Consider the following 13,110-nt stretch of genomic DNA (forward strand, 5'->3'; position numbering starts at 1 on the left):
TGTACTTTCTCTCTGTCTCTTTAAAATAGAAAAGTATTAACTTTGATAGTCCAAGCAAACAAGGATAATAAAGCATCCAATAATCTTACTGGATAATCATAATGAAATTGATATTACGATTTATAAGAATAAATTTCATGAATTATTAAATACGTATTTTAATGGTTGACAAATTCATTCTTCCAATAATTTATTTTGGATTACAAAGGAAATTGTAAAAAAATATTTTAATTTCAATGAATTATCAAGACAATTCCATTTCATGGTTAGGGAATTCATCTAGCTTTCGATTCCATTACTGTCATTACGGTATGAAATACAAGCAGTCGATCAAAGCAAAATTTATATATACATTACCTATTCCAAACGCATTATTATTTTATAGATTTTGAAACTGGAAAAATCAATTCATAATTTCAGCTAGGAGGTTGACAATTTAAAATATTCATGCAAATCCATTAAATTAGAAAGTATAAAGTTGTCAATACCGATTTAATTTACGTACAAAGTGTTGTCATGGAATGTTAAAGAAGATGTGTGACGGAATAATTTATTTTTTTCAATCATTCTAGGATGGATTATTTTTTACTTTTGAACAGAAAATAAGCAAAATGATAGCGCATTTTTGGATATTAGGTAAGTATAAATGTCATAATCATATAATGGGGGGACCTGGTAAACATTTAATTTAGAACAACAGTCAGAGGATTATTTTCATACTCTTTAAAGGTGTCGATGATTTTTAGACCTTAAAGGATTGCTGGTTTGAAAAAAATAAATTTTTAAGCTGTTATTTTATGAAAATAGGATTGAAAGAATTGAATAAATGTTTGTTAAATGCATCGTAAAGCTCTTTTCATAAGAGTAGAATTTTCGAAAAATATAATTGGCGGCGATGTTGACGATGACAGTACGTCTAATTAAGTGCAAAAAAATAAAATTCAGACATGTATAATATCCGCCATAAACGAAATATTACTATGGGATATCCATGATATTACATTAAACACTAATGTATTGTAACAGCAGGATATTATAGAGGATTAACACATTTTTTGTAGTTGCCAATAAACTGGTTGAAAATATAATTTGACATTGCTAACAAAGTTTATCCTAATTTACGTTTAATTGAATTTTCCAGAAACACTTGTGTTATGGACACATATCGGAATCCGTTTTTAACGCCACTCTTGTCTTTCAAAAGTAAAGAAGAAAAGAGAGGAATTTAAAAACCAAAATAACAAAAAATTGAAACACATAGTAAATTCTAGTCTAAAACATTTCTCAATCTGTAAAACGACATAAATGTTTTCAAGAATTTTTCTTCAAAACTTAATATCGGCATTGAATGAAATTTTCCATGACATTAGTATCAGTCTGGTACTTCCTATGATGCTCGAAACAAAGATATGGCATACATAATTTGGAGAAAAGGGTAAAATATACTCGCTATTAGAGTAATGAAAGCGAGCCAACAAAAGGAGGTGAACTGATACTTCTTGTTTAAATCCTTTCTAGTACACAGTTACACCTTTTTACAATGTTGTTTTATGAAAGTATATAATCAAAAGAGAGGCGAAAGATACCAAAGAGATATTCTTTAATACATAAATTGTTCATGAAACATGAAATGTAATAACATAAGAGATAAAAAGGATATTTCGGATTTTGGAAATAAAAATACCATGGGTCAATAGAAATCACAATTATATTTTAACAATACAACTTATTCTAAATTACGACATCATTGTATACGTTATAATGTAAGTTATACCAATGGAGCCCGACAATGTCATTTGATAAAAAAAAAACAGTTTTTCATTCCCTTGAAACATTTTCCGTTTCATTAAAATATATTTCGTCAAAAGAAGTTTTATAAAATCGTTGATCAGTTTGTCCCCTCGAAATAGTTTGCAGTTATTATCCCAATGCTCGCAAAAAAAATTGTAGTTAATTGATTAACGGAATTAAATTATCTGCGCTTGCTCGACACTGATAAAATAAAATCGTACAATCTCTGGAGAAAGGCGATTGCAATGTTGCCTATGGTTTAACTATAATACTTCGATCAAACCAACAATTAATCCATATTTTAAATATCTTAGTCTTTATTGGAGCGCCTTATATCTCTCTCTATATTCTAATTATGTTTTGGTCGACACGAATCCGACTAATAGCGATTTGCGCGTTAAATTTATGATAAGGATAAGTCCCGTGACAGGGGTAAATCTCGCATCTGGTTTGTTGCTTGCAAAACAACTGTTTTGCTAATGGAACTAAAAAGGAAAACAATTTCTTCACAATAATCCAAAATTTGAACCCCTTGTATGATGCATACACATTTGAAATGTTGGGATTTTATGTATTTACACGGTTTAGGTGGGACCAGATTGAGCGCAAGAAAAGTTGCAATCAGCACCCTCTTGAGGACGTAAGATTTTTTCTGACTTTATGCGTTATGCAAGCAAAGATGGTCATCTGGTCAACGACTATTTCAGAGCAAGTGAAACAAATTACAAACAGTTGGACGAAAACTACAATAACTGAAAAATATTCAAAGGGAACGAGATAATCATTTCGAGAATATGAAAGAACATTATAAGGAACCTGCAGATTTTTGGAGGGGACAGAAATAGATATGCCAGTTGAACGAAATCGTAATTAATAAGAAACACAATCATTCTTTCGTGGAAACGAAATCATATATCAAATCAAATAAGCTTTATCTTAAGTCAGTAAGATTAATAACAGATCATACCATTAGATTTTGAAGCGACAAAGATATTCATGCAAGCAACTAATTATGTAAAGAAGATGCAACACATACAGATAAATCACACATAGCACCCCCAGTTTTTGGTGGGGTTCGTGTTGCTTAGTCTTTGGTTTTCTATGTTGTGTCATCTGTACTATTATTTGTCTGTTTGTCTTTTTATTTTTGGCCATGGCGTTGTCAGTTTGTTTTCGATCTATGAGTTTGACTGTCCCTCTTTTATAGCACATTTCAAAATTCCAAGCAAATTTAAAACATGCAAAGCACATGCAAAAAATGCAAAGTACAAAAGCAAATAAGTATAGTCCATAAAGTAAACCACACTAAAACAGACATCAAACATAAGCATTAGATATTATTATGCGTTGTGCTGATAATGTGTTTCAGGCAGAAATGTGTTTAGTGCGTACGAATAATGTTTTTTTATAATATCCAATGTAGAGATCCGTATATTATACTAATATATTAAAAAAAAATAGTGTATTGATTGATTCATTATTAGTTGCTAAACATCCAATTGCAATTTTGCATTCTTGTGCAGAACGCCAGTATTTGATTATCAGATTAAAAGAATACTAATGTATTTTCAGTTTAATTAATAGAACAGATTACGTTGGTTTCTGTCTGTCATATTTGATTTCGTTTATTTTTTTGCAATAATACGGCTTTTGTCTTCTCGTTTGAATTAATTCATAATTTGTCATGTCGGGGCCTTTTATAGCTGATTATATGGCACGAGTTTACCTTTAGTTGCTTAAATCAACCTCAATTGGACTATGGTGGATTGTTGTCTTATTGGAAATCATACCACATCTCCTTATTAACTTAAATGCATACATGCCCGCTGGACTATCTTTTGCAGTCGTTTTCAACCTCTTCCGTGTGTATCATTGTAAGTTCCAAAAAGAAATAATTAGATGGTGTATGGTTACCTATCAGGCACTTATCCACCAAAGATCAATAGACAAAAAATGTTCAGAACTACAGGTTACCGCACGACCTTCAACAAAGAGCTGTATCTATAACGTATAGTTAGCTAAATAAGGCCCTGGGATAGTAAAATGTGATACAATTCAAAAGAGAAAACACACGGCCTAATTTAAGATAACAACATTTACTAGGTCACGAAAACAGTTACTATTGTATATTGTAAACAGGAACCAACGACAACCATTTGACTACAGGCTCCTTACTTGGGAAATGCTCAATCATGTTTTTGAGCGTTCAAACCCCTAACCCTGGACAGTGACATACAATACAAAATAAGAACACTTTATAAAATAATTTGAAAAGGGCTTAATTCATTAGATGGGCCTTTTTAAAAAAAATGTCCATTTTTGACAACTGGAAAATGAAAAAAAAGGTTGAGAAATAAGTGATTTAATTGTACATGTCAATTCTTTAACATCAGTATAAACTAAATACAAAATATTCAACCTTAAACTGAACGGTAAGTTGACAACAACTCTGTAAAAGTGAACATGGTGTACCAAGATGTCCCCTTCGCAACGATTTTTTAAGGCTCTACCATGCTAAAAAATTAGAATTTAAAGGGATTTTTTCTTCAAGAATCTGACAAAATTAATGATTTTATACGGTTATCTTTTTGATTTGCAATTTTAGCCACTAGAAAATATTACAAGCCGTTTTTTAAAATATCCCAAATGTCCAATGCGTAACGATATATGCCTCCTATGAAACGGATTGTGTCCACTACGCAACGGATTATGTCCACTTCGAAACGAAATGTTGCGTAGTGGACCTTTGTGCAATGGACGTATTTACATGTTAGCAGCCATTGTTGATACACGCGGTTTTTCAGATACATGTTTTTATCATTTTTGTCTTTATTTTTTTTGATAAACTCCACGTTTTTTATGATTTGAGGTCAACATTTCTTAAAAAAAGACGTTGCAAAATGGACAAGTAAAAAAGTACGCAATAAGACTTGCCAATTGATTCAATGCAGAAGAACTATATCATCAGCATCGAAAGATGACCGTCATTTTACTAAATGAAGTTTTATTAGTGGCAAATAAAAAGAAAGACTACAATTTGAACACTAGAATGATTATAATTTTGCCTATAATAATTGTTTGTTGTCGTTGCGAAGTGAAACATTGAATAAAGAGCAAAAATGATTAAATTGTATGAAATTTGGAATATTTGAATAAACTTTCAAATGTGGACAGAGCGTTTTTGCTGTTTTTGATCCCTTTGGTCTGATATTTTCAGAGAATCATTACCAAAAAGCAGACAAAAAGTCTTTAATAAATACAATTTATAGACTGAGACAAAAAAAAATATATATATATATATGATTTTATCACAATTTAAGCCCTGGACAGAGAAAGTGGACATTTTTTGAAAAACGCCCAGATGTGTACTAAATACAAAAAATAAGAGTATTCACAGTTGCTAAAAAGCTAATTCAAATCCAAATTTCGACTAATAAATACAGTCATCATGTTTTTGAAAAATCATTCAGTACATCTCCAACTGATTTAGAGTCATAGAAAAGCATAACCTTGTCAACCCTCTTTCATCTCCTGTGAAAGTGGCTTTACAGTACAACGTTAGAAAAAAAATGATTGTGAAGGAATTCACAAACATAGTCGATGGAGAACTTTGTGATACTGAATTATAAAAAAAAAGTCCGTTTGACTTCTATAAATCTTCAGAAAATAATTCTTAAAAATTCATTTTTACAAATAAATTTTTTTTTCTTGATGTATGTTAATGTATGATATATACGAACTCTGACTATAAATATCGTAATTTTAGGCCAATAATCAAAAAAGTTACCCATTAGGTCTCTATGTTACTTCTATTTTTTTTTTATATAAAATATTTTATTGAGTAAGTATGAATAGTGTAACAGCTTTCCATTCAAAACAAAAACATAAGACATGTTTTTTTGCATAAATCTGGCCGTTAGTTTTCTCTTTTGAATTGTTTCACATTTGGCATACCGAGGCCTTTTATAGCTTACTATGCGGATCGGGTATTGCTCATGGCTGAAGGCCTTACGACCTGTAGTTGAGATCCTTGTCCTTTAGCCTCTGGTTGATAGTTGATATTAGAAATCTGAACACATCTCATTTATTTTTTAAATTGACTTCTTTATCTATTATGATTACTAGAAATCTCAATTGCTATCCAGATTTTCAATCAAATCAACTTTAAGTTGGAGATATACAATCTCATTTTCAAACACAAACTCCTGAATGATGAATTGAAGCTGGTCACTTGTTGACAATTTAACCGCTAGCAATAGTCTTGATATGAGGACAATAATACTACAGAATATGAAAGCATTTAATAACAGCAAATTTAACAGAATTTTTCATTTACAAAAGACATATGGTCTAGCCAGTAGGGTTATCGTAGCTGCACAAGATGCAAGTTGTCTGTAATTGATAAAGGAATCCCTACTACAAATTGTTACACAGTTATTTCTACAAGTATTCAATATCCTTGAGTTTTGGTAAAAACTCGTATTTTCTATAAAATGGTGTCCAGATCAGAATATATGTTATCACTTGATTGTAACAGTGAAAGCTCTTTAAGGGGTAAGGCATTATTTATAGTCACTTATAATTATTATATTTTTACCATGCGTTTAACTCCATTTAAACGCTCATATATAAACTGATTGACCAAATAATTTCCATTTTATCCTATGAAATGGAATAAGTTTACATCGCATCGTATTAAAATTGTCTTCATTCTCATGTTATACCAAAAAAAAACCAGTATTACTTTACGCATTTACTCGATTGGTTTATACGAAGGTGTAAACTTTAACATTCTGTAAAACTGTTAAGAATTCAATATTTGATATACAGGAAAATTTATGATACTTAAATGCAATTAGTTTCTTTCAAAATGTCAATATTTTTTCAGATTTATAAAAACAATGTTTGCAATAACCTAGAAACTAAGTTTAAACAAATAGAGGAAACAAACTGAACTGAACAATATCTACTTTTACATTATAACGAACTGGTGTCGTGTTTATCTATACTATTAAATGAGAAGACCTCATTTTGTGTGTCGCTTCTCTTCCTTCCACAATAAATCAATCATCATGCCTCTGTGTCCTATAGGTACCATGTATAGTCGCATTTGTCATCCTCGCTTATGATTATTCAGTTTGGGTAATTTTGGGAGGAAAACGAAAATAAAGGCGTCCGGATATTATTTCCGTCATCGGACGGACTTTTAAGTCATAAACAAGACTTCCGTTTAGGACTGTTTTAAAATTACACCATAATTTTCATAAGTACTTGGGAACAGGTCAATTATTTTCGCGTTTTTCTGTATACTATGATCATACATATAATATAATAGAGAGTCTCTATATAATATATCAGTGACCGCCGTGGATAGTAAACTTTGAATTGATAGTAAATAGCAAATACACTTTATTTTATAGTATATGTATGTTCATAGTGTACAGAAAAACGCGAAAATAATTGAAATTATCAGAAAACAAAAAATAACAGACTTTGGAAAAAAGGGGAGGGTTAAAAAAAATTGTCCTGTCCCCAAGTACCTATGACTTTTGATACCTTTCCTGAAATTCTCCAGTCATAAAATCTTTTAACAAAAATTCATCCTACAACAGTTAACATACTTTCAACCTCACTCTAAATGCCCGCGATTTCGCGGGTGTGTTCTAGTATATATAATATGAATATAATAGAGGCTGCCACCAACCCAACGTTCATTACGACAAGTTAATAACTATAGAAACTTACAAAACACGTTCTTTTTTTTATACAAAAGAACATAAACCGTACTTGAAAAGGACAAGAGACCAGTAGAAACTTACACAAAACGTACAGTATTTATATAAAATAACAATAAAACTAAAAAAAAAAAAAAATCCGTTCTTAATCAAGAAATGAGACCAGCAGAAACTAACACGGATATGTTCCCAATTGTCGTAACCACAATCCAGTCCACTTTTCCGCGAATGCGATCTACCAAAAAAGACTTATGTCCTGGTTTGTACTTACATTAGCAAAACGATGGGGGTCACATGTGGAGCAGAATCTGCTTACTCTTCCGGAGCACTTGCTATCACCTCCAGTTTTTGGTGGGATTCGTGTTGCTCAGTCTATGGAAGTATCATATAGACGTAGAATACCAAAGAATGAGCAACACGAACCCAATCAAAAACTAGCGTGATATCCGGTGCTCCGGAAGGATAAGCAGAACCTGGACCACATTTGACACTCGTCCTGTTGCTCATGTAAGTACACACTCGGTGATAAGTGACGTGATTGTTGTTACTAGTATGACAATTGGAACATATCCGTTGTCATCTGTGAAACAGATATTCCATAACGGTCAACAAACTCGTGATGGCGTCCTTGAAATCTTCGAAAGGATAACTTCAACTTCATCACTTTGAATCCTTGGTTTAATAGATTTCTTGTAAGCAGTTACCCTATATCAAGGAAATCATGATAGGAAATGCAAAACTATGTTGTTTCATTGACCCTTGGTATCTTCTTACTTTTTTGTAATGTCTGCAAGAGATTAGCCTCACGAAGACTGATATTTCACATTATATTATTGAATTGTTATTTTCCCCCCGTTTATATGTTGTACCTATTAATAATAACTATAATTAATAATATCTCATATTCAAGGCATGCAATTTGAAGTAGTTCATTACAACCGAAAATATTCTTCGTATTGTAAAAGCCGGAATCTTCAGGCTTTTAGTAACAAAAGAAATAACTGCAATCTGGGGTTCTGTAACTTTTATTCAGACGAAACGAAGTATATATGGATATGTTAATACAGCCCTCGCATATCGTGCAAGTGGCACATTTCCATATAAACCATTAGATATCAAATACTACATCATCGTTCTTGTTGTTTATGCATGATATAAAAAAAAACGGATATCTGTCATATCGAAATTGTATGTAAAATGCATTACAGTGAAGAAAAAATTAACGTAGTTGTTACAAAACATACTGGAATTTACTAATATGAAACAGTATATTAGTTTTGTTCATAGGAAAATATCAGCAATGTAATCAAAAAGTAAAAAAAAAATTGTTTCCCTTGAGCGGAAAAGAACAAACCGGATTAGTTGCTGAAATATTTTACCAGACTTGTCCATTCTCACGAAAATGGAAGAGCTGTAATTACACAAAATGTCTTAATTACCTTATTATTAGTTTCTGATAAATACTAATGTCTCTCCAATGAAGCATTTATTATTAATCGAGATAGAATCAACACTGGAGTCAATATTAATGTTCATTTTTCATTCGCTTCATGAGTAAAAATACACAATGACGCAGCTAACTGTGATGTTTTACATAAAAAATGTATCATTAGCAAGAACTTGTCAATCTGACATGTCATCAATTTGGCTTTTTTGTTTTGTTTTTGATTTGCTTGTTTGCTTGTTTTTAAACGTATATCAAAATTACCAAAAGAAACCATTACAATGGATGGACTCGTAATAATTGATCAGCATTTAGTGAGCATTTTAGACTAATTAGCCATCGAATTGACCTCCGAAGAATGCCGATTGTCATACGACTTGATATAAACGTATATATAGATAAAAATACACAGACAGACATGCACTTGCGATCGTATAACAGCGATTTTTCTAGGTCCGTCATATTTCTATTTCATGTCGTTGGTTAATAAAATATGTAAACCAGCGTTTATCTGAAAAATAATGATTTTTGTGTGTGTGCAGAATCAGTCAACGAATGGACATTGATTTCTTAATAACTGAACGCGCCTTACACATGCGTAACAGCGTAGGGTTAAATTGAAGGTCGGGTGAATACGTATTCAAATGAGTTGAAATACTGACTTGCAAGCCAATAAAACATCACTGATGTTTTTTAAGCTTATTTAACTACACAGAATCAATCTGACTGTCAATATCGAAATATTATTTCACAATTTCGCATTTATTAATGTTTGAAACAAAGAAAATCGCATTTTAATTTTTTGTCAAAATCATATCTAATGCCTCCTTAGAAATTGATAAACGTCGTTGCTACATAATTATAAACATTTGCGAAATAACATAATTCCATCATATTCTACTTGTTGAGAGAATTTCGCATTCGAAATGCATTTGCGAATAATCGCGAAGATTTAATGATTAAGAGTGCATTTTCAGTTCATACTGCTTATACAATTTGCTGTTAAGAACAGACCTTTGCAAAAAAGCGGGGCTTATACATTAAATAATGATATCGAATGGATAGAAGAAGGAGAATTTCTAGTTATAACCAAGCGAGGCTTTGATAATTATATCAGAAAATCTAAATGCTAACTTGTCTAGCATAGCATATATAATCAGTTACGGGTATACTTTTGTATAAATATGACGTTAAAAGTTAGTTGATGTATCAATAATGTAGGTATCTTGTACGGTCTATCGATTACATGTAATGATACTACAGTTATTGGACGCGAAAAATAGCTGTTATGGAATTTGAGTTGTCATACCAACAATGTCCGTGAGGTATTTTATTTTTATGTAAAATGCAAACTGATCATGATTCAAGTATCCTTTTGTCATTTTCCAAGCTCTTATTTGAACAGATGTCTATCCCATATTGCTAAGCTCAAACTCGAAAAGAGGTCTTAACCATATCCCAAGCTCTAACTAGAACAGCTGTCTTTACCATATCCCAAGCTCTTACTCGAACAGATGTTATACCATATCTCAAGCTCTTACTCGATCAGATGTTACACCATATCCCTAGCTCTTACTCGAACAGATGTAATACCATATCCCGAGCTTTAACTCGAACAGATGTCTATACCATATCCCAAGCTCTAGCTCGAACTTACGTATATAACAGATTCCGATCTCTAATTCGAACCGATGTGATATACCATATCACAAGCTCTAACTCGAAAAGAGGTCTTAACCATATCCAAAGCTCTAACTAGAAAAGCTGTCTTTACCATATTTCAAGCTCTAACTCGAACAGATGTTATACCATATCCCGAGCTCTAACTCAAACAGATGTCTATACCATTATCCAAGCTCTAGCTCGAACAGACTTATATACCAGATTCCGAGCTCTAACTCGAACAGATGTCCAATACCATATCCCAAGCTCTAACCAATTTTTTAAGTATGTTATATCCGTTTCTTTTTTTTTAAACCGTGGACAATTTATGAATTCACAGAAACGAAATGATGTTTTAGACAAGTGGTAGATCTACAGTAGTATAGTTTGATTTATATAGATGGTCTAGATGGCTTGCTGTCTGTTTGTCGTAAACCCCAATTTCATTTTATTCAATGATATAACAAATTTAACCGATCGTGTCCGCATATTACCGTGGTAAATTAACGATTTACCAACCTTCAATGCCCCCGAAAACATATTATTAAAGACATCTATCCGTCCGACTGCCAACGGTGTTGTCGCTTCTTCATTTCTGGTCCTACATGTGTAACCAACAAAATGCAAGTTTACAATGTGGATATAATATATTTCGCCTAGATTTCGAATTTGTATTGGAAGGTATCATTTGTATCTGAAAAAGGCTAATTTTAAAATTTAGAAAACAAATGTGTACACGACTTAAAGGCCGTGTTCACATTGAGCTAAACTCGGTGTGGTATAAGTGTACTCAACACTTAAACTAAACTCTATTACGTTCCCATTGATAAACATCAATGTTTAACATGTAGTTTTAAAACAGGTTTTGACTACATACTGTAGACCTTGTGTGGGTTAAGTGTACATAAAACTAGATATTAAGAAAGTGGATTTTATAATGAATATTTAAGGAAGTAACATTAAAACAAATATATTTTTTCTTAAAAAAATTTGAATTTAAACAATTTATCTACCCCCCTTCCCCCTAAAAAAATTAATTGAAAAAAAAACAATATGAATTGGTCTACGCCTAAGAAAAGATTACAGAGAACGTTTTCTGTCAATTCTATGTTACGTACATGTTAATTACATGTACATGTTATTTACTGGTGTGAACAATTGTCAACTACAAGTAATTAAAACCGATGAACAGATGAGAACAAATTTAATGTGAAACCAGTGTTCAGTAAGTAATAGTTATCCCATGAGGACTTGGTGTGTCTGTGTAAGATCACCCCAATGGCCGGAGGCCTGAGGGTGATCTTACACTGACACACCAAGTCCGAATGGGATAACTATTTTACATCCCAGCTGTTTTAGATTAGACGAAAAACCATTTACAATTCATAAAATCTAGTTTAGAACGCCACACAACCATTATATTATACTTTATATATTACTATATAATATATACCCTTTATGACCCCCGAACACGATGTTTAAATATGAAACCATGTCAACTCGCCCCGCTGGCCAATCGTCCCACACTAAATCGCCACTTTCTAAATCGCCCCACTCTTGTTAACCAACTCGCCCCACTTATGAAAAAGGGTAAAATCCTATTGAACAATCAGTCTGACAACTCGCCTTAGTTATGAAAAGGGTTAAAATCCCACTGAATAAAGGTCTGCCAACTCGACCCACTTATGAAAATATGTATGTGTCGTGGGTTGATATGCTAAAGGTCTTGAGTTCGAATCCTAGCATAGACAATGGATTTTTCCTACATAAAGTTTGAAAGTGTGTCTTTTCTCAATAAATAAATAAATAAGTTTTATTGTCGATTAGGCATTCCCGCCAAAATGTTTCAAAACAAAGGAAAGCATGCAAAACAAAGAAACTCAAGCTGGGGTAATCTGGTAGGGATGATCCGGCTCACATCACCCCTGGTAGAACAAAGGAGTTGGGATGTAATTACATTGAATATCCTCCTACATCAAAATATCATATTAGCTGCATTTACTACATAATTCAAAGCGTAACAAAGCAATTTGCCTACGATCAAGCATTCATCATTTACGTACGACTACAGAACAATTAGTCATTCCACTCATTTTTCGAAAATAAGCTGCTAAATCTATAACACTTTTTTAATATTCGATTATCAATTTATAACAAGTAGTCAAGTAGATTAGCGGTGCCAACCATGCAGTGGTCGCCCCCTGACATGGTAGTCGTGATATACAGGATATGAAATTATGTTAAATACCTAACCAGTTTGTCGTGTACGTAGCTTGTTAAACAGTGGCGTCAGCGCAAAGTACATCGTTTGTACTGAATGGACAAACAAGCATGTACAATTCACACTGGAATCATTGTAAATTAATTTAGAAGTATAAGGTCCCGTATTCTAAAATATCAATAAGTTAATAGTTTTATTTATTTATTATATATTTATTTATTTATTATCTTTATACAATTTGGATTTTTTTGGGGGGG

General features: G+C 32.2%; 1 protein-coding gene across 1 annotated transcript in view; it reads left to right on the plus strand.

Annotated features, from left to right (window-relative positions):
• The first annotated feature begins 423 nt into the window (after positions 1–423).
• Positions 424–13,110, plus strand: part of LOC127708531 (uncharacterized) — a 60,123-nt gene continuing 47,436 nt past the window's right edge. Inside the window, exon 1 of the mRNA XM_052213429.1 lies at positions 424–636. Coding sequence (XP_052069389.1) covers positions 612–636 — 25 coding nt within the window. The 5' untranslated portion in view covers positions 424–611. The remainder of the gene's footprint in view (positions 637–13,110) is intronic.

Source organism: Mytilus californianus, unplaced genomic scaffold (genome assembly GCF_021869535.1).
Source record: "Mytilus californianus isolate M0D057914Y unplaced genomic scaffold, xbMytCali1.0.p SCAF_7, whole genome shotgun sequence".
Classification (NCBI taxonomy): Eukaryota; Metazoa; Mollusca; class Bivalvia; order Mytilida; family Mytilidae; genus Mytilus; species Mytilus californianus.